We start from the raw sequence: 23,789 nt of genomic DNA on the forward strand, positions 1-23,789 counted from the left end.
AAGTTGTAAAAGAAAATTGTTGATGCAAGTTAAGGGTTTCATCAGAGACATACTTCAATGTCCACTGCATTTTACACTCGCGTTCTCGTATTGTTTTTCATGACTTCCTCAACCCAGTTTCTAAAATACAAAGTATCAGAAAACACTCCTGGATCGCCGTTGTTCATGCAGCCATCATTAGTCCAACTGGTAATACCCATTAAATACCAACGGCCATCTCGTTCACAGGTCAGCGGTCCCCCGCTATCTCCTTTACATGTACCTTGACTCTGACCCAAGGTCCCCGCACAGCGCATTTGTGACGTCACGGGGTTTATGCCGGTGTAATGATTTTTGCAAACTGTGTGGTTCATTAAAGGAACTATAGTCTCCTGGAGTATGTCTGATGAAGAACTCGAAGGTCCAGACAGTCCCCATCCGGTGACGTAACAAGTGGTACCAACAGCAAAATCGAAGTCTGGAAGGCAGATTGGTGAGACATGCGCATCAAAGAGTATCGGTTGTTTGAGTTTCATCAGGGCGATGTCGTTTTGCAGATTTTGAATATCAAAGTTTTCGTGCAAAATGATCTTTTCAACTGGGGTATTTTGTTCGCTTCCTTCAGTAATTCCTCTGTGAAGTTCTCCTAGTGGTTAAGAAACAGTTCATGAGCCAAAAGAGAAGAGCAAGTGTGAATGTGATCGATATCTTCCAAGTTGTTATACGAGAAAGGTTCACTAAAGTTTCAACCGTGTATTTTCTCTCATATCTGCGAAGGTATACTTTCATTGTGTTTATCTGCAGTTCACATCAATTATTGCATGTATTCCTTACATATACTATCACGACGGTAAAAAAAAAAACAGTAGTTACGACAAAAAAATAAAAAAAGCACTCTTCTATCTTCCATTTAGGATAAATTTCTCTAAATCCCATGCAATGGTAAGCAGCAGAATTTGAAAACCCCAAAAATAGAACTAATCATTGATTTTCGTTCACCAGTAAAACTGTCATCTTGAAATCGTCACAAATGTATTAAACATACAGAACGGGTTGCAATTTCTTTTGCCAATCACCTGGTGTCGTCAGCTGAACTTTTCAATATCTTTCGAATTCGTTCCAATAAAAACCCGTTTACATTACTACACTAGTTATCCAGTTAGGGGGGGGGGGATGTTCAAAATACCTACCTACAGTGACATTAAAATTGGATGCCACTCTTTCTTTAAATTGACTTTTAACACAGTGAGCTGCAGTGACAATCCAGTAATGATCCAAGATGGAGGCACCACAGATGTGAGGGACACTCTCGCTGATGTCAAAGTATCCCAACTGTACCTGCCATGGCCACTCCCCAGGTTTAGCGTACATTCCTGCTACGATCATAGGCGACCATGAAACATATACACGTTTAACACCGCATGGCCCTGTCAAGGAAAAGAGGTTTAACAACACACAACAGTTACACTGACTCAAAACCAGATAACCATACTTGAAAGAAATTGGAACCAACAGCCAAGAGAGGGACTTTCTGGGAGCGTTTAAGAAATAATCCTCCGTGGAAAACAATATTAATTTTTCAAACCATAGGACTGCCCTTAAAAAGCGAAATAATATTACTTGTAATGCATCAAATTTTTTTCGCTTTCACGCGATTGGTCTAAACGCGTCACGCGACTAAACACGCCCCAGCTAAAACTGGGGAATATCCGAGTCATACTCCCCAATTTTGAAAAGATCCCACGTGTTACGAAGAATATTTGAAGCATAATAAACACAATAGCCTCAATTTGCGTGAAAATATGCTCAGATGTTTGTTCGTGGATATTATTGGTTCTTCAAAGCTCTCAGTTTTCCTCGAACTTCGCTCTTGGTATACTGTTGTCTTCTCGGCACAGATAATGTCTACGAATAAATATTTTCGAGTCACAAAGAGGCTATTGTTTATATATTTTTTCATTTACATGCAACTGACCTACAAATGTGACGTTCAGGGCGGCTCTTTCTCCAGGCCCAAAATTGTTGTAAGGTACACACACATATGATCCATTATGTTCTGCTAGTGCGCGTGTGATGTTATGGACACCAGTGGATGCATTAGACACTAGGATACCATTGTGATAAATATTATATGCAGTAACAGGTGGGTTGGCATTTGCGGTACAATTCAAGATGACTGATGAGTTAATTACTCCAACGTTATCTGGAATTGTTGCCTCCAGCTTGGTGTCATACGGTTTATCTGCAAAAGAACATAATTCGGTTTAAATTCAAAAAAGGAAAAATGAAAAATGAGAGGATTATTCGGTTTTCTGGAGTTGTTGGGTACTAATACGGTCAACCTCTCTGTGCAGCTGTAAGGCCTTTGTTCATTTCACCTTTGATCATGTTTAATTTGGTACAGTTTGACTGATTGATGGAATAGTTATTCAAACTCTGCTACTTGACTTCTGGTGTTAGAAGGAACCGTGATTTTAGCTACATTGCATAAGTTATCAATGATGATTCCAGTAAATGGAGTATTATTTCATTATTGGTCAATCTATCATCACCATTTGTTGACTACTGATTAAACCAGATTTTTCAACGTTTTCTCTCCTCATTCCCAAATTCCAAACAGTAAAAGCTAGTCATGCTGGTCTATGAATTAGTTCGAAGTGTTTTTGTGTTAAAATAACCTACAAGTACATTCGACAGTCATTGATTCGACTTGATGCTCTGCTTATTCTCACAATTATCAGTCCACAAAATACGGGAGAAATTAGGTATGATCAGTCTTACTAGTTGTAGGAGGCGCGGTGGCCTCATGATTAGTGCGCTCGACTCCCAAGCGAGCGGCCCTGGCCGGGGACATTGTGTTGTGTTCTTGGGCAAGACACTTACCTCTCACGGTGCCACTCTCCACCCAGGTGTATAAATGGGTACCGGCGAATTTAATGCTGGGAGTAATCCTGCGATGGACAAGCATCCCATCAAGGGGGGAGTAGAAATACTCCTAGTCGCTTCATGCTACGGAAACCGGGATAAGCTCCGGCCTGATGAGCCACTTGGCTCGTATGCAGACTTTACCCTTTTTAGTCTTACTAGTTAGACTGGTATGTAACAGATTTGTGTACTCACGTAACACGTGCAGAACAGCAGCAGCAGTATCAGGCAGTCCAAGTCCATTCTTAGCTTCACACACGTACGTTCCTGTATCATGTCGACTCACATTCTGTAAAACAAGCTTTTGACCTGATGGAAATACTCTACTGCTGTCTCCAAGTTTAGTCCAGGAGATGTGAGGCACCAAATGCTCAAATGGAGGATAAGAAGTACCATTACAGAAAAAAGACACACTTGCACTTTCGTTGACTGTCATGTTCCGTGGAAAGTGAATGATAGAGAAAGCACCTGCGGAAGGGAATTTTCAGAATAATGTTACACATGTACTTCAAACCAAGCTACCAGGTTCTTTCTGCTCCCCTTAGAGCTTGAAGATCTCGGTAACAATGTTCCACCGAACCTCCTCACTTAAAAATATCATAAATAATATTAGTACCATCTGAGTATTTCTGAGTGTTACTCACCACTCACGTAAACGTTCACAGAGCTGTTGCTGCCAGTCCCAAGGAAGTTGATTGGCACACAAAGATATCTCCCCGCATCATAGTATCTGGCTCTCTGAATCACGTATGTTCCTGTAAGACTGGTTCTGAGGTAGACGCCGTCACGATAAAACTGGTATTGACTGGGCGGAGGGTTGGCATCGGTCACGCAAGACAGTGCAATGCGACCGTTTCCACTGACTACTGCATTCACTTTATCGGTGGTTAATTTTGTAGAGGAAGGTTTATCTTAAAGAAAATAGTTTTTAAAAACATAAAGACTTAGAAAGACATAGAATATAACATTTCCTGTCGGAAACGTGTAATTTGGCAATGCTGCTCCCAAAACGCTGATCTTAACTCATAGTTTAAAGCTGTCGACAAAAAACAAAATTAAATACCTGAAACCCAGCAAACAGAGAAGATGGCCAAAATGGAACATGATTTTAACGATTACATTTGTCAAGTGCCAATGAAATATCAACCATAAGTTCATTTGTACGACCTATGTATGATTTACAATGTTGAGATATGATGCTTGTTGTTTCTTTCTGGTTGGAAGTGTGTGCTTGATGAAACAACGGTAAGGGACCGGATCACATAGTACTTTTAAATAAAGTGTTTCACATTCTTAAGATACACTTTTTAGGTTTGCTTAAAGGTCAGCGAGGGATGAAACCAACTTACAATGTACTTCAAGAAATGCTGACTTAGATACGGGATTTCCAACTCCATTGTCGGCGACACATCTGTATTTCCCGCGGTGTGACCGGTCAGCAGCTAAGATGAGTAAAGTATTCCCAGAAGCCACTGTTTTGCCATCTCGCACTCTCATCCATGACAGTTTTACTGTTGGTCTGCCTGTGGCGTTACAGTACATTGTGACATTTCTTCTTTCTTGTTCCAAAACGGTAACGTTTTGGGGAACGTTGTCAAACACTGGTGAAACTGGAAAAAACAAAAAAATATTAATAGCTCGAACTGTTTTTTTTTTTTACTTTGAAGAGGGTTTTATTAACAGATTGCATTAAAGATATGGAATCATGGCAAGGAAACAAGCACATTGGCGAATTAAGAGGAACTGAAGCGGATATTGTATAGTAGAATATAGATTTCCTCACCGTATGGAAATAAAAGCTAATTAGAACGGTACAAGTATCAAGTAAATTTTGTGTGGTTTTACACAAGCACCTGAGCACATGAAAAGTTAGCTTACAATTGTCTATCTCGACTGTGGCCGAAGCAGAAACATTCTCCCCACGCACGCTCACAGCCGTGCATCGGTAGGTTCCAAAGTCCGATTTTTCAGCATTTTGTACTCTCAGTGATTTTCCTGTGGAATAGACTTTGCTGTTGTCGCCAATTTTTATCCACGTTATGATTGGAGGTGGATTTCCTGTCGCATCACAGAAGATGTCAAAACTGTCTGTTTCATTGACGAGCTGATAACCAGGAAGAATGGAATGGATATGTGGGGATTCTGTAGAGGATATAAATATACGATACAAATTAACCTCTCAGGAACAAGTAATCCTCGTTCCAATTCAGGTATCGAACAGCACTCTTTCAAAAAAAAAAAAAAGGGGACGTATTCTGACAAAAGTGCAATTTAAAATTCAATTACAAGACGGTATAGTGGTTTCATCTTATTGTCAGGGTAAGAGTTTTTGGTTGTTATGAATAACAACACAATGCGTAGTAATCTTTAGAATTAAAAGAAAAGTTCTTGCTCAGATAACAATGCTAAATCTCTGCTTTATGACCAATCAACAACCACGCACTAATTGCTAACTAAAAGTAGTATAAATTTACTAGCGTTTTATCACGAATGCATGACGAATGAACCATCCTCGTTATGGAAGTGTTTAGTGGAGTACGGCGCCACAACTCACCATAAAGATAAAGGGTAACATTCACTTCCTCTGCAGATGCAGCATTGGAGCAATTACAAGTGTATTTTCCTTGATTGGCCGCTGTGAAGTTTCGAATAACATAAACACTTTCATTGATGTTGACCAAGGAACCCTCATGATAAATTCGACAAACTGGTTTGGGGTAGCCATCAGAAGAGCACCATATCCCAACAGCTTCACCAAGAGCGGCAACATTGCTAGACACATTGGTTCTAATGGCAGTATTCGTCGGGATTCCTGTAGAGAAAATCACTGCTTTAGTAACCTAGATGAGCTTAGATGAATTGCAATGGTGCCGGTTAAGAAAGGAAAGTTCGGCAAAGATGGAAAAGAGTTGGAGAAAAGAGGTTTGAGCTATTAAGACGAAATCCGATAGAAAATCGAGCAATTTCAGTTTTAAGTGGACGAAACTTTGTAGCAGAATAATTTTAAGTGTATAACAGGCCTTTTTACATTTTCTAACGACTAAAGATATAAATAGTTGCCTGAAATAACACCAAAGTTCAGTGAAATGTGCAAACACAGATAATTTTTCATCACCAGTTTCATTTCACCAGTACTTTCAAGTGTTTCATGCGAACTTCAAAATTTGTTTTCGACCTTTGGTATTGCTAGAAATGATTTCTTTTGAGAAGATATTTAAAGCAGTCACACAGAGGTTTGCAATATGATGTCAATAATCTCGGTACAAAATTTTTGTCCACTTGTTACTCGAACGTCTGGTGGATTCCCTCTTAATGATCGAAGAAGCAATTATTTTAACTGCAGATAAATGCGAAGGGATAAACTCATCACTCATTAGAGCAAATAAAGAGAAATACGTGCTGTTAAAAATGGCTCCTTAATTCCAAACCTGCAAGTTTTTATGTGGTAGTATATGAAGTGCTTGCAATAGAACCTGAAACCGAGGTAAAACCTTCACAAGGTAGTAAAGAGATCCAAACTACCAACCTACAACGTTAAGCAGCGTTGCTCTCGTGTCGTTTGCCACAGTGTTAGTCGCAAAACACTCATAGCTTCCACCATCTGCAGGGGAGATGTTGACTAGAGTGATGTTACCAGTGGATTGACTATCCTGAAGAACCCGTCCATTTTTCTTCCATACAACACGTGGTGTGGGCCGACCAATCACTGTGCACACCAACGTTACGTCATTACCAAGCTCGGTTGTGTGATTGGGAGAAATCCACAAGATACTGGGTGGAACTGGAAAGAAAAATTACATAATTTGGAACTAAACAAGATGGAACGAGCGAGATGAATGCAGATCTATACGGTCAAGGAAGAAAAAGAAATCTATAGACGCAAACGTCTGAAAAAAATCTTCACGCAAACGTCTGAGAACAATCCTTGAGTAGCGGATCGTCAAGATAACAAATTTTTCATCCTAATTTAAAAAAAAAGAAAAAAAACCTTTACACACTCCGTAACCCTGAAATAATGTACACTGCTGTATCGAGAGCCGGATTAGCGCCGAATTCAAGGAAGATCACTAGGGATAGATTACAGAAACTGAAAAGTTTATAAAATAGGATTCTTCGGAATCAAAGCGTCCCTATTAATACTTTAGTTGCAGTCCAGTTCCTTTCGGCGATTACAAGAAGAAGTGTCAGTTATTTGTCGATGCAGCCAAAAAATAATATCTGTGGGTTAGGTGAGTTATATTGACATATTAAAGTTGATAGGTGCTGCAACATTGAAAGATAAGAGTATTGTTATGATTATTGAAAAGTACGCCAGAGATCAAGATTTCATAATTGTTGGTGGTCTTACCTAACGTTTCAGCCGTTGTTGTACACTTTGTGTTTTCCTGAAACTCGACGTCATCGATAGCGATATCACTGAATGCAGTACTACCAACAACACCTTCAAACGTTACCTGCAGCACAATAACACCAGAATAGGTATGTATGTCAAAGGTTTTCGTCATCCACACTGATAGAGTTTTCTCAAACAAACCTGAAGAGGAACAAATTCCTAATGGTATGAGAAGTGCATTATTGCTCCCTATTCAGTCCAGTGACGGCCATTTATCTCTTCAACGACGCCCGTTTTATTCGCCCTGGTTAACACCCTCACTCCAATCCTGTTATTTGATTTAAGAACGTTGGGAGAAACAAATTTATCGTACCTTATACGTGCCATCAAAATAAAGGGGCACCGTCGCTTTGTACCAACTGTTTCCTTGGTTGCCTGACAGCTGCCACAAAACCTGATCTCCAACCTTTACTCTGAGGCTACCAATTGAATGTCCATAGAGATGATAGTAGAAAACCATGCACGTGGCGTTTCCGTTGCTTTGTATGTATGGTGACACGAGTCTAGCAGTTTCTCCCCTGCTTCGTCCTGATGCTTCTATGTAGAAGTACAGTCCTGCAATGAAACAAAGAATGGTCGTTATTTTGTTTAGTGAAAACCGATGAGCCCTTGTTCTGTAACCCTTTAAGCTCCTTTATTGGATGCACTCTGAGAAAAATTTAAAGTCGTGTTTAGGAAAACACCGAGGGGAAATAACAGGATCAACATTGAAGACATCACAAAAGATCGTGACAAATGACATGATTTGTAATGAAAAAAGGTGTTATCTAGAATATGGCAGTAGAAGCAAGTGGCCCTTACCGGCCCCTGAGGTGTGATCCCGTGACGGTCCCGTGTCACGTGATGGAGTTGGACCAAATTTCCTAGTCCATGTAAAGTCCTGGCTTCCAGGCCCATTTTCCCAGCCACAATACCAGATGTCAAAATTGCAACTTGCATCTGCGAAGAGAGTTTTACGCCTCTTAGTTTTTAACATTTGTTAGTTTGGTCTAAATTGGTCAAAATGTGACAGTGAAAAAAGTGTCAAACAGCCACCAATAAAATCACAGTTAATATAACGTGAGATTCCGTAAAATAAAAATGAAGTTTTACTTATTTGCCGATGTAATTAAGATTTCCAACGCTTTTCCCTTACCCTTTGCATCCACAGTGTAGTTAAAGTCACAAATGACTCCAGCATCCTCAGTATGATCACAGTCACTGTTTCCCCAGCCGAAATGTGGACAAGCTGCAAGCGTGTTCTCATTCCCTGTACAGTTGACTTCGTCAAGCCATATTGGCCCATCCTGAGCACCGCCAAAAGTGGACTGGGACGTAAATGCAACAGCTTTAGGGTATCCCAACATACGGCACACCACATGGGCATCATTCATGTCCCATTGATCATCACAGACCGTACCCCACTGGCCATTGTAGTAAAGAGTAACACGACCTTGATTTGGGTAACCTCCTCCGTCCAATAACTCAACGTGTATCACTGTGAAGAAATGGCAAATCCTTATAAGAACTGTTACCAATAGCGCGCTTATGGCCTTTGTTGAACCCGTAGATTATGTCTATCATAAAAAGACTAAGGCCAGCATATAACTAAAATAGGTGAGCCAATTCGCAAAATACTGTTCCGAAGCATTGGACCTTGGACCAGATTAAGGTTGTTTTAGTTTTACAGCTAAAAATAAACGTAATTTAAGCATGCCAGTAGTGCTTTCAATCTTCATTCTTTTCCAGAGCACATTCTTACAATGTAAACCGAGACATTGACTTCTTCTACTGACCTTTCTTTCGTTGTTTGATTTCTTTTATTTCTACTCGTTGCATGTATGAGCTAACTTCCATCAAGACCGAAAGAGCATCGTTCTAGCGACGCTAAATCGTTCTGTCAAAATCTTCGGCCTATAATTATTCTCCCGAGCGTTGCTGCCATCATGCTTGATATAAAAACTATATTAGTGGAAAAAAAAAATTGTTAATAAATGATCGTAATATATATTTTTTTTTACCTGGATCTTTCTCCTTACAAATCACAGCAGCATCTTCATTGTGGCCGCAATTATGTGATCCCCATCCCCTGAATGAACAAGAAGCAATAGAAGTCTCGTAACCACTGCACCACAAGTCATCGAGCCAAATTTTCTGACTGGAGTTTCCAGCACCGAATCTTCCTTTGACTTCAGCAGAGGCAGCTCCGGGGAAACCCGCCATTCGGCAAATGACTCCTGCATCTCGTATATCGAAGTAATCATTACACACAGTTCCCCATTCACCATTGTACAAGACTTCCACACGACCTTCATGATCACGTGAGCCATTTACCAATCGAACTTGAACAGCTGGGGTGAAAAATTTTAAGGAGAAGTGAGAACTCGTTTCATGACATTTGTGAATGAAAGACAAAATTGACTCCCGAAAAGAGCAAACCAACTCAGCGCGAACAATGTTCACTCTCTTAAGATTTCACCACAGAAATCGTCACCTATAACTTGGAATATATACAGCGGAACTTACTTGGTGCTTGTGTAGGCTTGTTAGTGTCATTAACCACTGTTGATACGCTCTGATTGGCTGGTCTTGGTGAATCACTGCACAACACTCCGGCGTCCTCCAGATGATCGCAGTTGTGAACCAACCAACCATTGTGGCTGCATTCGCTAAGGGAACTCTCGTTTCCAATACAGTCAACATCGTCGAGCCAAATGGGCCCAGTTCCATAAAGATCAACGCCCTGCTCTGTGACACTGACACCAAATGAGATAGCAGTCCAAGCGTATTTGAAGCCAAGCATTTGACAAACTACAACAGCGTCTTCAATATCCCAGTTGTCATCACAGACCGTGCCCCAAGTTCCACCGTGAAAAATCTCTACTCGGCCAAAATTATAATAACCATCACTCAATCGTACTATTGGAGCTGTTAGATAAAAAGAAAGTGATAATTATTCTCAACAATGTTAAACTGGTAATTGGGTTAAGGTTTAGTCCTTCTCTGTTCCTGCCGCAAGATTTCCAAGGACGTAACACGCCGATAAGCCTTCAGTTGTCGCCGGAAAATACCGAGTAGTGATGTCTTTGCGTTGTGCAGAGGTTGCACGCGCTCGTTCGCAGACATAACGGAGACGGTCCTTTTAATGGAGATAGGTGACTGTGCTTGAATGTTTCTCACTGAATGGTTCAATGTTTTGTTGCAATTGCATATTCCAATTTTGGTAAATGTTAAATTAATTGTCCAAACAGAGTTTCTTACCTAAACTAAACATACATCAAACTGTACATGCGAAAAACAAAGTTGTCGCGTTTGCTTACCAGGCATTATGGTGGCTGATGGGGATGTAACGACCATCAATGAAGAAGAAGATGGAGAAAATACTGAAGAAGAGAAAGTTGTGAACGACCAAGATGACATTAAAGTAGCACTGTGAGTTAAATCAACTGCAGCTGGTGTAGATGACACTAGAATAGTTGAACCCTGTAGGGATGGCGACGCTTGTGTCGCTGTTATCACACTGGAATGTTGTGAGTGTTTCTCTGTTGATGGGGTGTAGCATACTACTTCTGCATCTTTTTCATGATTGCACTTATTGATGCCCCAGCCACTGTGACCACATTCTGTTAAAGACTTCTCTTCTCCTGTACATGACAGATCACTTAACCAGACCGGACCAGTCCCCCCCGGATATTCAGTGCAACAACCGGCTGTCCAGGCGCCAGGGTAACCTAACATTCGACAAACAACTGACGCATCCGGGATATCCCAACCGTCATTGCATATAGTGCCCCAGAATCCACTTCGGTACACCTCTACTCTGCCCTTATTGGGAGTAATAACACCAACAAGACGGACATGTATCGGGGAATCTAAAGACCATAACAAAAACGAAAAAACATTCATCATCCAACACGGGGATGAAATATTAATCTCTGGTAAAGTTCAAAGAAAGGGAAAGCGTAACAACAATTTAACAAGAGATAACGCATGAAGAGAATTACCTACAGCGACAAATATGTTAGCCTGGACAATTTTTCGGGTCGGTTTAGATGGTGCAATACTTCTGCTTTTGAAACAAGAATTCCAATGAATTGTAATGAACATCTAGCTAGGGAGTTCTAAGGAGGTCAGAAGCACCCACGCCAGAAAGCGTGCAGGACACCGAATCACAGGAACGAAATTATTATCTACGAACTAGGAGTATCCCACCTTTTATTTCAAGCTCTTCGACACTCTTCGGTGCCGCAAAGGAGCTGAGGAATGTACAACGAAACCGGGTGGCATCAGTGTCTGTGATATTTTTTAACTGGAGCGTCATGTCATTTCCAGGAATGACATCAAAGGTGTCGTGATTTCCAATTTCCTGGTGAACTCCACTAGAGAACTGTTTAACGGCCATAATCTGCCATAGATTGCTGTAAAGGAACATCTCCCGTTCCAAGAGAATTAAAGAAAAGCGGTCAGCTCTGGATTTTTCTTCTGTAGATAATGATACTGTCCATTCCAGTGTGGCGGGTGAACCTCTGTGTACACCAGTGGATTGTTTGACGCTCCATGATAGAGTATCTACAAAAAATAACACAAAATGACGACTTTGAAGAAGCAAGGATTTGTCAAGAAAACACTCAGCTAAGACAACTAAGCTGCCCTCAGGGCATGGGGGTTTAAGGTTAAAAAGGCGATTAACGCCAAGTTTACATGTAACGGCAGGAAATGTTAACATAAACGCCAGTGAAAATATATACGGTTTACAGTGTTTTCCCTCTTAGTATGGTGTCTCTTGTTCAATAGTTAGTACTCTGACGGCTGTAGATTTCTTATAAAACGGTTCCATTATACTTTAGGTACACCTTACCTGATAAAGCGAACAGCGAAAACAGCATCAAAACAGGCAGGGTATTTTCCATTTGATATCAAAGGATTTAACTTGAGGGTGACATATCAACCTGTATACTGTGGAAAAGTAGAGAAATGAACACAAAAAATTACCTGAAACTTAGCTCGGAAAATCTCTTTTGCTCTTCTAAGGAATCTTATTTTAGTGATGCTAGTTAAGCACTGATCTCTACTTACTAACAGATATCCTGTTCAGTCCTTCGCTTCATGCACTCACAAGAGCTTCTGCCGGTAATTTTGGCACACATTCAAATATGGACGCACAATGAACTTCGAATTTCATCATAGAAATTTCAAGGAAGATTTCAGAGCGTGCTATAATTAAAACAATCGTGAATTTTACCGAACTCCTTGCGTTGTAAAGCGTGAGTGACAAGCGGGAATTCTGTCACGCGCGTGACTCTTCACCACTCTTTCAACGCGCGTGATCCGCGCCTGATGCCCATCCGGCAGGTTTTAAATCATTTTAAGACCTTTTTAAAAATAACTTGTTTTTGAATTTTTTCTACGTCAAACCACATCATTGCTGTTCATAAAAAAAAATCGCTTAATAAATAAACGTAAATTTTGTTCACTAGCGTAAATTTATGCTGAAACTACACCAGCGAAAGCGTAATAATACTCAAGTCATTGTTATTGTTAATTAGCTACTTACCTTAAATTTAAAATTTAGTTGTTACTTCTATTCTAAACGGTTACTTCTGATGATGTATGTCGAAACATTCGAAACGTCTAGTTAAATGAATTTTGTTTTCCAACATGCGCTTTATATTGTCATGTTTATGACCGCAGTTTGTGTGCTATTTCTTATTATACCCACGTTGTTATTGAAAATAGTGCTAAAGGTATATGAATATTTTATTTATTAGAATTTTTGGTAGCATAAAAACTATACATTTTGCCGGTCAAGCATTCCAGGTAAAGCAATATCAAAGCTCTTTAGATTGCAAGTCAGTTTTGTGGCCAAAGAGTATCGCCGAGAAGAGGAGCGAATATCAAGAGGAGTTGTAATTATTTAAGACACACAGAAGCCATATTATTGAACAACTTACCCTAACAGGCAAAGCGTCTTGCCCAGAAGAAAATGTCTACGACGGAAGAAAGAAATTCATCGCATTTTTAGTAAGACCAAAGCCAAGGTGAAAAACCTGTTCGCACATGGGTTACACCATACAGAGAGACCTCGCACAGAAACCTTCAACAAAAAACATTGTTTTTGTGAATAGAAACGGCCTTAACAAACGCTGCATGTACCGTTATCGTTGTCACGCTGCCGGAACTTTCTTAATAGCTTAATAAATGCAAACGATACAATAACACCACGGTCATGTTTTTATACTGGCAGTTTTTTCTTCACAGAAAAGGAAAACAAGTGAAAACAAAAGAAGCCGACACCTGAGGGGAGAAAAAGTTTTTCAAATTATGTGCGTACAATGTTGTGCACGTTGTCCTTCATGTTTTAAAATACAGATCATTGTTTCTCCAAGCAGTCGCTATGTCATCTGAAAACGAAAAATTCGTTTTCTTTAATTTCGTACTACGAAACGTATGTTTACGAAGGTCAGTGTTAAATCTCACACTGACCTCAGTATGTTGTCTAGGTTGTTAGCACAGTTATTAACCTGGGGTGATATATTTTCCTATCGAAGACCACCTGTTTCAGGATTGTAAAATACATAACAAGAAAAAATACATTCGTCGCGCGAGAAATGTTCGTAAAACATATTAATTCGAAAATGGTCTAAACAACTCCTAGAATGGTCTAGAATACAAACTTCAGTAACGTACATAAGCCGGAAGATGACATCATTGTAGGACTCATTGTCAGTCCAAAAATTGTCAACATATCTACATTTCCTGTCGCTTACACAACACAAGCGACGTGATTCGAGCGTCTTGATCTTGCTTTTCTTTTCGCATCATTGAAAATTTTCAAACAATAGGCTTACTGGCTGTTATCTGACGTCAATATAGGAGCGCCTGGAAGCTGTTGTCATTAATACAAATATACAAAGAGTTCCGCTAAAACGACTGTGTGAAAGTATGGAGGTTTATACCACTGCCTGGGTGCTATTACTCTTTTGTAACAAATTTGTTTTACTAGGTAAGTGGTTAAGGTCCTAGTTTTGTTTCAGTTGGAGTTGGATTGTGCGATCATGCGATCGAAAGGCATATTACGACTGTATCGTCCTCGGCGTTCGGTTGGATTCCATCTTCGTTTTAACTTACTTTGTTTGTTGGTCTAACGTAACGTTTTGTCGGATTTCAGATGGATTTCACTGGTCTCATCATCAACAAGCAAGCCACGTAATGAACGTAGTTCTGGGCTCCGATGTTTCTCTTCCATGTGATTACGTATTGACTCCGCAAGAGCAGCAAGAAGCTAACATATTTCATCTGTTAACATGGACGCGAGAGCAGCCTTTCAACAGCGAGAACTGGGCTGGCTTGGCCGTCAAATCAACATTAACTGGGACTAAAGTTATCTACGATGATCCGCAACACATTTTTATTACGAACAACACTTTGCAAGTCACGAACGTGTCAGTTGAGGATGACACTCGCTATCAGTGTGCATTTCAAAGCAGTTTCTTCTCATCTCCAAGTACTATCGAACTAAACGTACAATGTAAGTATGCTACAACTTCCAAGTTGAATTTAAAATCATCATACCTTATAAATCGTGTTGGAGGCCCCGAGACGTTGGTCCAGTTGTCGGCCAGGTCTTGTTTGCGATTTCTATCTGATCATTATTATTCATACAATATTCAGTGAAATCGCACTCGAACATGCCATACGTGTTTGTTCAATACTGTGTTTATGTCGCGAGGGAGCAAACTCTATTTTGCAGCACTGTACGAGCCACCGAATCGCAGTAACTGCTGTAACGTCGATTCGACGTTATTCCTTCCCTTGTCCTTAACACTGTTATTTGTCAAGATTTGTATTTGCAAAAATATGGTTGTCAACAATGATATTATTCACACAGACATCTTGTCAAAGGTGACGAAAATCTTAAGAAAACTGCATATAAATTAGATAGATATTGACGGCTAATGAACGGTACGTCGCCTAAAACACACAGATTGGCTTTACTCCGGCAGACGAATGGACGTTTTTTCCTAGTATTTCTTGTCTAATAACGAACTTATAACAAACGCTGATTCGTTTTTCTTTGGTCTTTACATTTAAATAAAGTGTATTTCGAGATTTGATCTTTCTATTAATGCACGCTGATGTTGCAAATGTTTTGCAGAACTGATCAAATTTGCGGATGTAGATTGTCAAGATTTGTTTCCTAAACGGGAAATGCTGATGATGCCTTGTTCAATATACGTCTAGATGAAACAGTTACGCATTTGGCGCTAATATGTGATATCTGAACTAATGAATTATTCAAACTTCAAATATTAATTCTTAAAAAAATCGACATTATGAAATTCACCTCTGCTTTGTTTCGATCTATTCTTCTACTCCATTTTCTCGTTATTCAAAGCGTTTTACTCGTTTGTATTATTCGCGGTAGGAAGAACTCATTTTTTATGAATAAAAACAACAGCTGAAAATATCCAGTTAAGTACACACAGAAAACGTCAAATTTGAAATAAGCACGTAGACATCCATGACGTATGTTCAAAGTAGAGAAGCAAATTTTGTTGACATAAACCTTTAGCAGATGTGACCAGATATTTTATTCTTTTTGTTTAAGACAAAGGTAAACCATACCTGTATTTACAGTGAACTCCTTTCCTTCAAATTGATTGAATTTTTAATGAATGAATGAATTTTTAAAAATATAGTGTAATGTGTCAGATGAAGAGATCCCAGAAATATTAAACAATGTATGATATATTTTTCTAACCTTCTTTAATTAATACCTTTTGGTGGTCAGAAAATATTTCTTGTCAAGTGTCGAAGAAATAGACAACAAAATGATATTTCTGAAAAGTTCTGCCAGAAAGAAATGACCGTCATTACTTTCGAGTAGTTAAAACGTGTCGAGAATGTTTAATTTGAGACATAAGACATTGGCACATATGAAAACATGGATGTGGACCAACGTGTTGTTTACTTTATGAAAATATATTTGCTGGGGAGGTTTTGAACTACAATTTTAAGGAATCGATCTTTGTCCTTAGCGGTTCAGATTCTTCTTAATTTACGGTATAAGAGAGCTGAGTGATCAGAAAGTTGGAGTTGATTATGTTAGCCGCTGAAGGGAGTTGTTGACAACATGTAGTTTAAAACTGACATTGTTATTGCCACAGTGTTTCAGGAAGTCAAGTTGCATGTGTGTTTGATGTCCGCTTGTTTGGAAAATTTTTAAATTCTGGGTGTTGTTATGCTTGGATCTTTACAGCATCAAAAAAACTGTTCCCATTGCTCTTTTTAAAATTCTCTTATTTCACACTGAATGCATTACTCAGTTTTCATGTAATATCAAATATTTTTCACGAGATTTATCCTTTTTATCTTTTGATGAGGACCTCCTCATTCTCAAGATGGTTGGCCCTCATACAGTAACAATTATAGGTACCTGAATTAAAGTAGCGAACTCCCTAACGTTGTGACCTTCCGGAAGTAGCGATGGAAATGGCTGCTAAATCTTAAAGCAAAAAGATTGGCTACTTTTGGAACTCAGTTGAGTAAAGGGTACCAAAACTGTTCAGCGCAACATACAGTGGTGTATTTGAGGTGACACCCAGTACTCTATAGCTGTGGATTACTGGTAACACACCTGCCTTAGCAAGTGGTCATTATTTTGGTCTTTATGTTGTAGATTATAGAATTAAATTCCTTACCATTTATTATCATTTTGTAGATAAACCGACAGAAACCCAACTCAGCAGTTCCGTGGAACCGGTCGAGGAAGGGAAACCATTATTGATCACGTGTACAGCACGTGCAAACCCCTCCGCCGAATATAAATTTTATCGTGACGGTAAACTGGTCAGTTCGTCTAGTACAGGCGTCCTTACATTTGTCAGCGTCAAGAACGAAGACCAAGGAATTTATCGCTGTGTTCCTTACAATCAACTTGGTGAAGGCCCTGAGGCTAGTATTACTGTTACTATTGAAGGTAAGCAAATTTACCATGCACCAGTGACTTGATATTGAGACCCTTTGTATGTTATTACTTCAAAGATTTCTGTACTTGTAGACCTTGTAGTCTGTTTCATGCATAGTTATATTTGAAGACCATGCGACTTCTGGCTCATAGCTTGATAACATTTAGTTATAAAAGCTATGTTTCCACTACGTTAGGGTCAGCCTGAAGGAAACAGTCTTCTGAGTTTTTAACTTGTATGGGTAAACTAACATGGGCTTAATGATGCTAACACAGAAATCTCGTTGGCAGGGGAAGCTGACTGTAATTTAAAGTATACACATGTACATTGTTCCAAGATCTTGTGCCACTGTAGTGTTTATATACTGCTGAGGACCTAAGGGACCGTTCATTTTTTATGAGGGAGGGGGGGCTGGTGGGATTTGGGAAGCGCCATTTAAAAATCGCGTGACCCCCCCTCAGCTTACCAATTTTTTCACATGGCCCCCCCTTATGGCGGTCATTTTTTGGGATGACCCCCCCCCCAAAAAAAAAAAAATTGAACAAACAATATTTAGATTTCAACTTTTTTAATATTTCTCTATTATCCCCCTACTTCACGTTATTGTGCTCACTATGAAGACAATATTTACAATCTCTATACGACAGAGAGCTGTTGTTTAAAAAACAAATCAAAAGAAGTCAATTTCGGATCTCCTAGTTGTGGCTCGCCCTGAGCATGTGGCATTTGGCCTCTCATTGGCATCTTCCTCATCTGAATTGATGAATGCAAGAATGACGTCACTTGAGTCATCATCTCCCCCAGAGTCAATGGCATCACTGTCATACTCATCGTTGTCACTTTCATCGCTTTCACTGCTGTCAGCACTTGCCCTGTTGTCATTTTGTGTCAATGTCCTGGCATTTCTCAGTGTTGGTTGGCCAGCTCTGAGAGGACTCTTCTGCTGCAAGCATGAATGTCTTACAATTGCCTCTACTTTCTCACTCTTGCTGCTTTTCAAATGCTGCTTCAGCCCGTGGTGGTTTGAGTACTTGTTTGGTCCTGGAACACGTAGCTTTTTAAGCTTGGTTAGATCTTCGCACAACTCAGTCCAAGGATAATCCTCCTCCCTACTTAACTTTGCCTTTTCTTCTGCTCTCTTTTTCCTTTTAAATTCCAGCAGAGATAATCCACCACAAACTTCGATTTGACAATAAATTTATCTGCAAATAGAGCAACGCTCTCTGGGTCAGATAAAACCAGCCTGCCACTTCCATGCTCTTTCTTCTTTATATTGTTAATCCAATCGGGGAAAGAGCGCATTACTACATGAGCATCATGAAAGAGGCTCACTCCAAAATGCGCAATAATGGCGAAAGCGACGAGTCGTTTAAGAAAAGGTTTACAGCTGAACGATGCAGGCAGTTTGACATCTTACAAGCAAAAGAAGCAATCTTTCTAAGTGCGGATGGCTGTTCAGAAAGGGCGAGTGAGTTTTCCATGCAAGGGTACCAGTTGAAGCCCAGTGATGGAAGAAAACTGAACTTCTCCATCAAAGAGCACAGAGCAATGGTGGAAAAGTTGAATGTCATATTGAAAATGTAAAGGAACACGATTCCACACTCTTTCAGTCCAATGGGCTTGCTTTAAAGCAGGGCGGAGAATTTGCCCACAGTTTTAATGTAAAACAGATCAAATGTACAGAAGCTAAGTTGACGAAGGTCACGCAGGACATGGAAGCACTAGAAAATAAGAACAGCAATTATAACAGCATATTCAAAGGCATACTCAAACAGCACATCAACAAAAGGAGAAGGAAAAAAGAAAACCGCAGAAAGTCAAATGAAAGAAAGAGGAAGCGGACTGAAAACAACGTCCAACGAGTTTATGGAATCTGTGTTCGAAACCCGTTAGGAAATGATCTTCCACAATGCCTTGTGTACCCTCCTAGAACGGCCGTCCCGGAAGAGTGTCTTAAAGTTGAGGATGTTGCCACGTCGATATTTAGAAGAGATGGGCCATACATCGCACAGCTCTTGGAAGGGAATTATTTCACCAATGCTGCAAGAAGCAGAATCACCACCAACCTTGAGAAGGAAGTCAGAGATTATGTTTACACCTTCATGTACCCTGAAGAGTACACTCTGACGGAAAGCATTGCTGCTTCTTGCAGCATTGGTGAAAGAGACTCCCATAGCAGTACAAGCGGCGACGAAGAACTCGACGACAGCGGAGATGAAGATGAGTGCCAGTGAAAGTTGCATTCGAAAATAACAGTGTTAAATACTTCTTTTCAGCAGCTACAAATGCTTTTTGTCGCCAAACGTTTTTTTAAAGCAGAAGGAAAGTTTGTAATAAATTTGTATCCTACCTTCTATGTTTATTCTATAGCAATTTTTTTGGTATTCAAACATTATGCCATTTTAAAGTTTTACTAAAATATTTCACGTGACCCCCCCTTTTCCCCTAATTTTTTTGGGATGGCCCCCCCTCGAAAGCCATTTTTTTTCGCATGGCCCCCCCCCCCAAATCCCACCAGCCCCCCCTACCTCATAAAAAATGAACGGTCCCTAAGTAGCTCTCACATTGCCTGTTCCGTCGGTCATGAGGGATTCCGTTATTTGGTTCAACCGTGCGTTTCCACTTCTTTGGTAATCTTGGACTGAATTAACTGGCAAATTTATTGACTCTGCAAAACAATATAATAACGTCTAAAATTGATGTTTTCTTGTGTGATAGATGAAGAGAAGTTTCCTGTTTGGGCGTACGGTGCCATTGGTGGATTTGTTTTGTTGGTGGTGTCAATTGCCTTACTTATAGCTTTCTATCGCACCAGAAAACAGGACAAACCAGGTATGATGCTGGAGATGTAGGTTATTACTCGACGGTTAGTCACTTAGCACGATATGAGTCTGTCACTAGTCAGGAGCCTGTCAAAAGTGAATTAGGTCAAGGACTAGGTTCAGGCTTACGATCCGAAGAATTGGAGAATTAACTAAGATATTTGCAAATTAAACAGCCGTGTGGTCCTACAAAGTGTTTTAAACTGTCCACACTATCCTTCTTGAACTAAAATTATTATACATGTACGGTAAGTAATCATACTGTATCGGAATTTTCTTGCATCTGTCACATGTGAAAAGTTGTATGACTGATAGTCTGTTTGTCATGTTAATCTCTTAACGCAGATAAAAGAGGAAACAGACCAGGGGGTAAAACTGCAAGGTAAGATGTGCTTTTCAATCTCTCGTAGGCAAGTCAACTCCTATTTTCGTTAGTGAAGGGCGTTCTTGATAACATTTTGCGCCGGGTTAAGGAGTAGTTCCTTCGCGTTACTAACACTTGCCTGTGGGGCAAGGAACGCGGGCTCACAAAACTGCTGGAATTCGAGCCTGAAGCAAGAGCCGATTGCCAAAATTCAAAACAAGCGGAAAACAACTCAGGATTAGTGCTTGAAGTCAAACTCAGATTACGATGCAGAATTAAACACCGGTGCTCAGCAAACTGCACGTTATTTTCGATCTTCAGTAAAACCTTCTCTTCTGCTGCTGTTTTACATAGAAAATGGCGTTTTAAATAAATTGTTTCTTCAATTTTAAAGGCACGGAGATGCAACAGGCGCCCATATTGGTCCTTCTTTTTACGGAGAACAAATAAATGGGCGACGGGAGGTAAGGAATATGTGCAGGCGTAAATTGATGTGTTATAGTTACTGTACGTTTTTATACTGTGATTTTTAGATTACCACATGGTGGAATGACGTCCTGTTTAGTCATAATGAGATAAGCGATTACGAATTTTATAAAGTGACAATTGGTGCCAGAAGGTAACGAGGAGTCGAAAGAACTCATCAAAATCAATTATTACTACAACTCTTCAAAAGCTTTACCATACTGACCAAGAGAACATTTAAACAAAATATGCCGCTACATATAGGGACAATGAAATTGTAAACTACAGTAGTTAAGGAAGTTGGCCTTTTTTTTTACAGAATTTATTTTGTTGCTGCTTTTCAGTTTTGCACCTGGGAGCTGCTCATTAAATCGAATAGCAATTTTGTTTTTTCTTTTCATAGATTGGTCACCTGAACGCCGCTTTAAGCTATAGTGACGTCAGAATGAGTCGCGAGGTGAGTTTTGACATGGCGCTATTTCTTATTTCTATGATCTAATATGAACGTGCGAGCGAAAGCCACAAGTCAAGTGTGCAAGAGTGCAACAGAAAACGTAAAATATAACAAGGCCAATTATTTTTGTAAAATTTAACGCCCTGGACAGTGTTTATAAAATAGCCTTCAGGATCATCTTAATTTATAACAACTGCTTGTTTCGGTCTTCACATCTTGTGTCTGAAAAACAGCTACATATTCATGTTGGTTCGAGTAAATAAATTATTTATTTACTCGAACCACATTGTTTTTATTGGTGCCCCACTCAAGATTGTTTCTATAATTGTAGAAGATGGGAAAATGGATACTTCATAATTTCATAATTTTGAGTTGTTTAAAAATTAACAACAATAATGAATCATTTTTTTCCCATCCAGATTCCAGTCGCATTGAAAGGTGCTTTGAGTGCTAATGACGTCAGAGTGGCAGAGGTGAGTGTGGAAAAAGCAAAATAATATCAAATGATGATGGCTATTAACATAAGGTCACTGCGAATCATCGAGGTCAGTAACTTATACAAACATTTCATCAACACGAGTCTGGCGATAGTTTATGCCCGTCCACACTTTGATAAGCAGATTCATAAGCACGGACGTCTTGGTTTAAGATTGACATTGAGCATGCGCAAATTACTTGATGTCACGTCAGCGTTTTTAAGTGTATCCGTTAATGATAGCCACACGAGATGTCATCATCATCACAGTCCTCATCGCGCCGTCGGACGCATAAGGCCTTGCACGAGAAGATGTAAGCAGAGATAATTCTCATTTTGGAGAGCGTTTTAACTACGTTTTAACTTTTTACGTGAACGCAAGGCGTAAACCGATGACAAATGTAATTTGTGATAATCCCAAATTAGCATAAATTACCATTTTGCCGGCACGGAGCCGAGAGTTGGGGGCGGGTTCGAGCTGTGCAGTGTTCAGCGGGATTAGATTAGTTGCCGTTAGCAGGGTGAGACATTCTACGGTCAGCCTTCACCATGTACAGTTGTAAAGTTTCTTTTCCTTTTCTTGGTTATGCACGAACGTTACTTTACGATCGTTTATATCTCTTTAGTGCTGTCATTTTATTACATCACTGTAATTTACTTCATTTGGGTACACTAAGTTTAATTAGGATACCCTAAAACCCCAAGGGTGGCACCACTGCCTTGGTCGTGGGCACACGTTCCCTTATTTTTTCTACCTGCTGGTTTCGCGGGGTTTTCGTGTCTGGCTTTGGTGCACTTAGTTTTCGAATCTTTGTAAGATCTGTTGATCCTGAATAAACAGCACGGTGGCTTGGCTGTCCAACGCGCCCAATTTAATCACGACGTGTGTCCGGACGAGTAGTGGAGACAAAATAACTGGTTTACAGGTAAACGTATGTGTGGACGGGGCCACTGATAAGATGCACGATGAATGATTAAACGTACGCAATATTTATTAAATGTATTTGTTCTTCCAAATCAGAATGGCACAATACAAGATGCTTATCCACCTCGGTCAGTTATTCAACTGATTGAAGCCAAGGGAAATATGGACTCGACAATATGACCCGGACGACACACTCAAGTTGTCGAGGATTGAAGCAATGACGTGAAGATCGACATGGAGCGGCCTTCGTCTTATTTATTCGTTGGTGATCACCAACTCAAACTTTCAAGGCTAATTCCTTGTCAATATTTTGTATTGAAACAATATTTGTTCGTGTCCCAATTGAACGCTGCATGTTTTTGTTTTAAAGTTTCACTGAAGAAAAAAATAGCTTTTACTTTTATATTTACAGCAAATTTTAAACACAGACCAATGTCGTGATTAGTTTGTAAATAGGATCATAGTTAAGGATGAAACAGTTTAACGACATGGAACATTCCTTGCAGTTTAATTTCCACCGAGGAGTCGCAGAATGTTTTACTATTAAACTTTTTTTTCAAGAGTTGTTGGTGTTACTGGTATTAACTACAATAAGTTACTACTGGAAAGGCACGAGGCCTTTTTTAGAAACGGTTTTGGACTTTTGGATCTGAAACGGAAAACTGGCCAGAGAGTGACCATTTGAAAATCTTACGACGTCAAAGCGGCCATGTTGGTGTCTCAGGAGTCTAAAATTAGGAAATGAGATATTTTCAAATGGAAAATTGTTTTGTTTGGGAACACCGAACACCAACGTGGCCGCCGTGTAACGCTCCATTAACAACAGGGGGAAACAGAGGTGTTTGCCAAATCTAAATATATAGCTATGTGCCTAGAATCGGCGCAGGGCAGCGCCTGTTCTCTGATGGCCTTTTCGTCCGATATTTTACTGCGCCTTTCAATAACATTCCGACTCTAAAATTCAACACTCAACCGACAAACGCGTTTTTCGATACCGTCATTCATATGTTCGGCGGTTCCTTCCAGCTTCCGAAAACTGC

At 39.9% G+C, this 23,789-nt stretch overlaps 2 protein-coding genes across 6 annotated transcripts in view; one reads left to right on the top strand and one right to left on the bottom strand.

The window, feature by feature from the left end:
• LOC110039732 (uncharacterized) overlaps positions 1–15,466 on the bottom strand; it is a 15,641-nt gene extending 175 nt beyond the window's left edge. Inside the window, exons 1-20 of one of the 4 annotated variants that reach the window (XM_089294242.1) lie at positions 14,849–15,466; positions 13,228–13,263; positions 12,135–12,232; positions 11,489–11,845; positions 10,597–11,148; positions 9,803–10,204; positions 9,298–9,627; positions 8,433–8,774; positions 8,099–8,236; positions 7,611–7,852; positions 7,253–7,358; positions 6,431–6,685; positions 5,459–5,716; positions 4,783–5,046; positions 4,254–4,514; positions 3,549–3,815; positions 3,100–3,372; positions 1,955–2,221; positions 1,170–1,406; positions 1–625 (exon numbers count right to left, since the gene is read on the bottom strand). The exon at positions 1–625 is cut by the window's left edge and continues 175 nt beyond it. In XM_089294242.1, coding sequence (XP_089150368.1) covers positions 72–625; positions 1,170–1,406; positions 1,955–2,221; positions 3,100–3,372; positions 3,549–3,815; positions 4,254–4,514; positions 4,783–5,046; positions 5,459–5,716; positions 6,431–6,685; positions 7,253–7,358; positions 7,611–7,852; positions 8,099–8,236; positions 8,433–8,774; positions 9,298–9,627; positions 9,803–10,204; positions 10,597–11,148; positions 11,489–11,845; positions 12,135–12,186 — 5,157 coding nt within the window. In that variant the 5' untranslated portion in view covers positions 12,187–12,232; positions 13,228–13,263; positions 14,849–15,466 and the 3' untranslated portion in view covers positions 1–71. The other 3 variants (XM_089294243.1, XM_089294244.1, XM_089294245.1) reach the window with 3 other exon arrangements.
• Positions 14,205–23,311, top strand: LOC110039725 (protein turtle homolog B-like). Of its 2 annotated transcripts, XM_089294354.1 has the most exons (9): positions 14,205–14,279; positions 14,445–14,804; positions 16,998–17,255; positions 19,963–20,076; positions 20,412–20,448; positions 20,825–20,894; positions 21,299–21,352; positions 21,769–21,822; positions 22,846–23,311. In XM_089294354.1, exons 1-9 carry the CDS (start codon positions 14,219–14,221, stop codon positions 22,927–22,929), a joined length of 1,092 nt encoding a protein of 363 aa, XP_089150480.1. In that variant the 5' UTR covers positions 14,205–14,218; the 3' UTR covers positions 22,930–23,311. The 2 variants fall into 2 exon arrangements, with proteins under 2 accessions (XP_089150480.1, XP_089150481.1); XM_089294355.1 differs by lacking the exon at positions 21,769–21,822.
• The last annotated feature ends 478 nt before the right edge of the window (positions 23,312–23,789 follow it).

This window comes from Orbicella faveolata, unplaced genomic scaffold, assembly GCF_042242905.1.
Source record: "Orbicella faveolata isolate gen_17 unplaced genomic scaffold, um_ofav_v1 contig_25, whole genome shotgun sequence".
In the NCBI taxonomy this organism is placed as follows: domain Eukaryota; kingdom Metazoa; phylum Cnidaria; class Anthozoa; order Scleractinia; family Merulinidae; genus Orbicella; species Orbicella faveolata.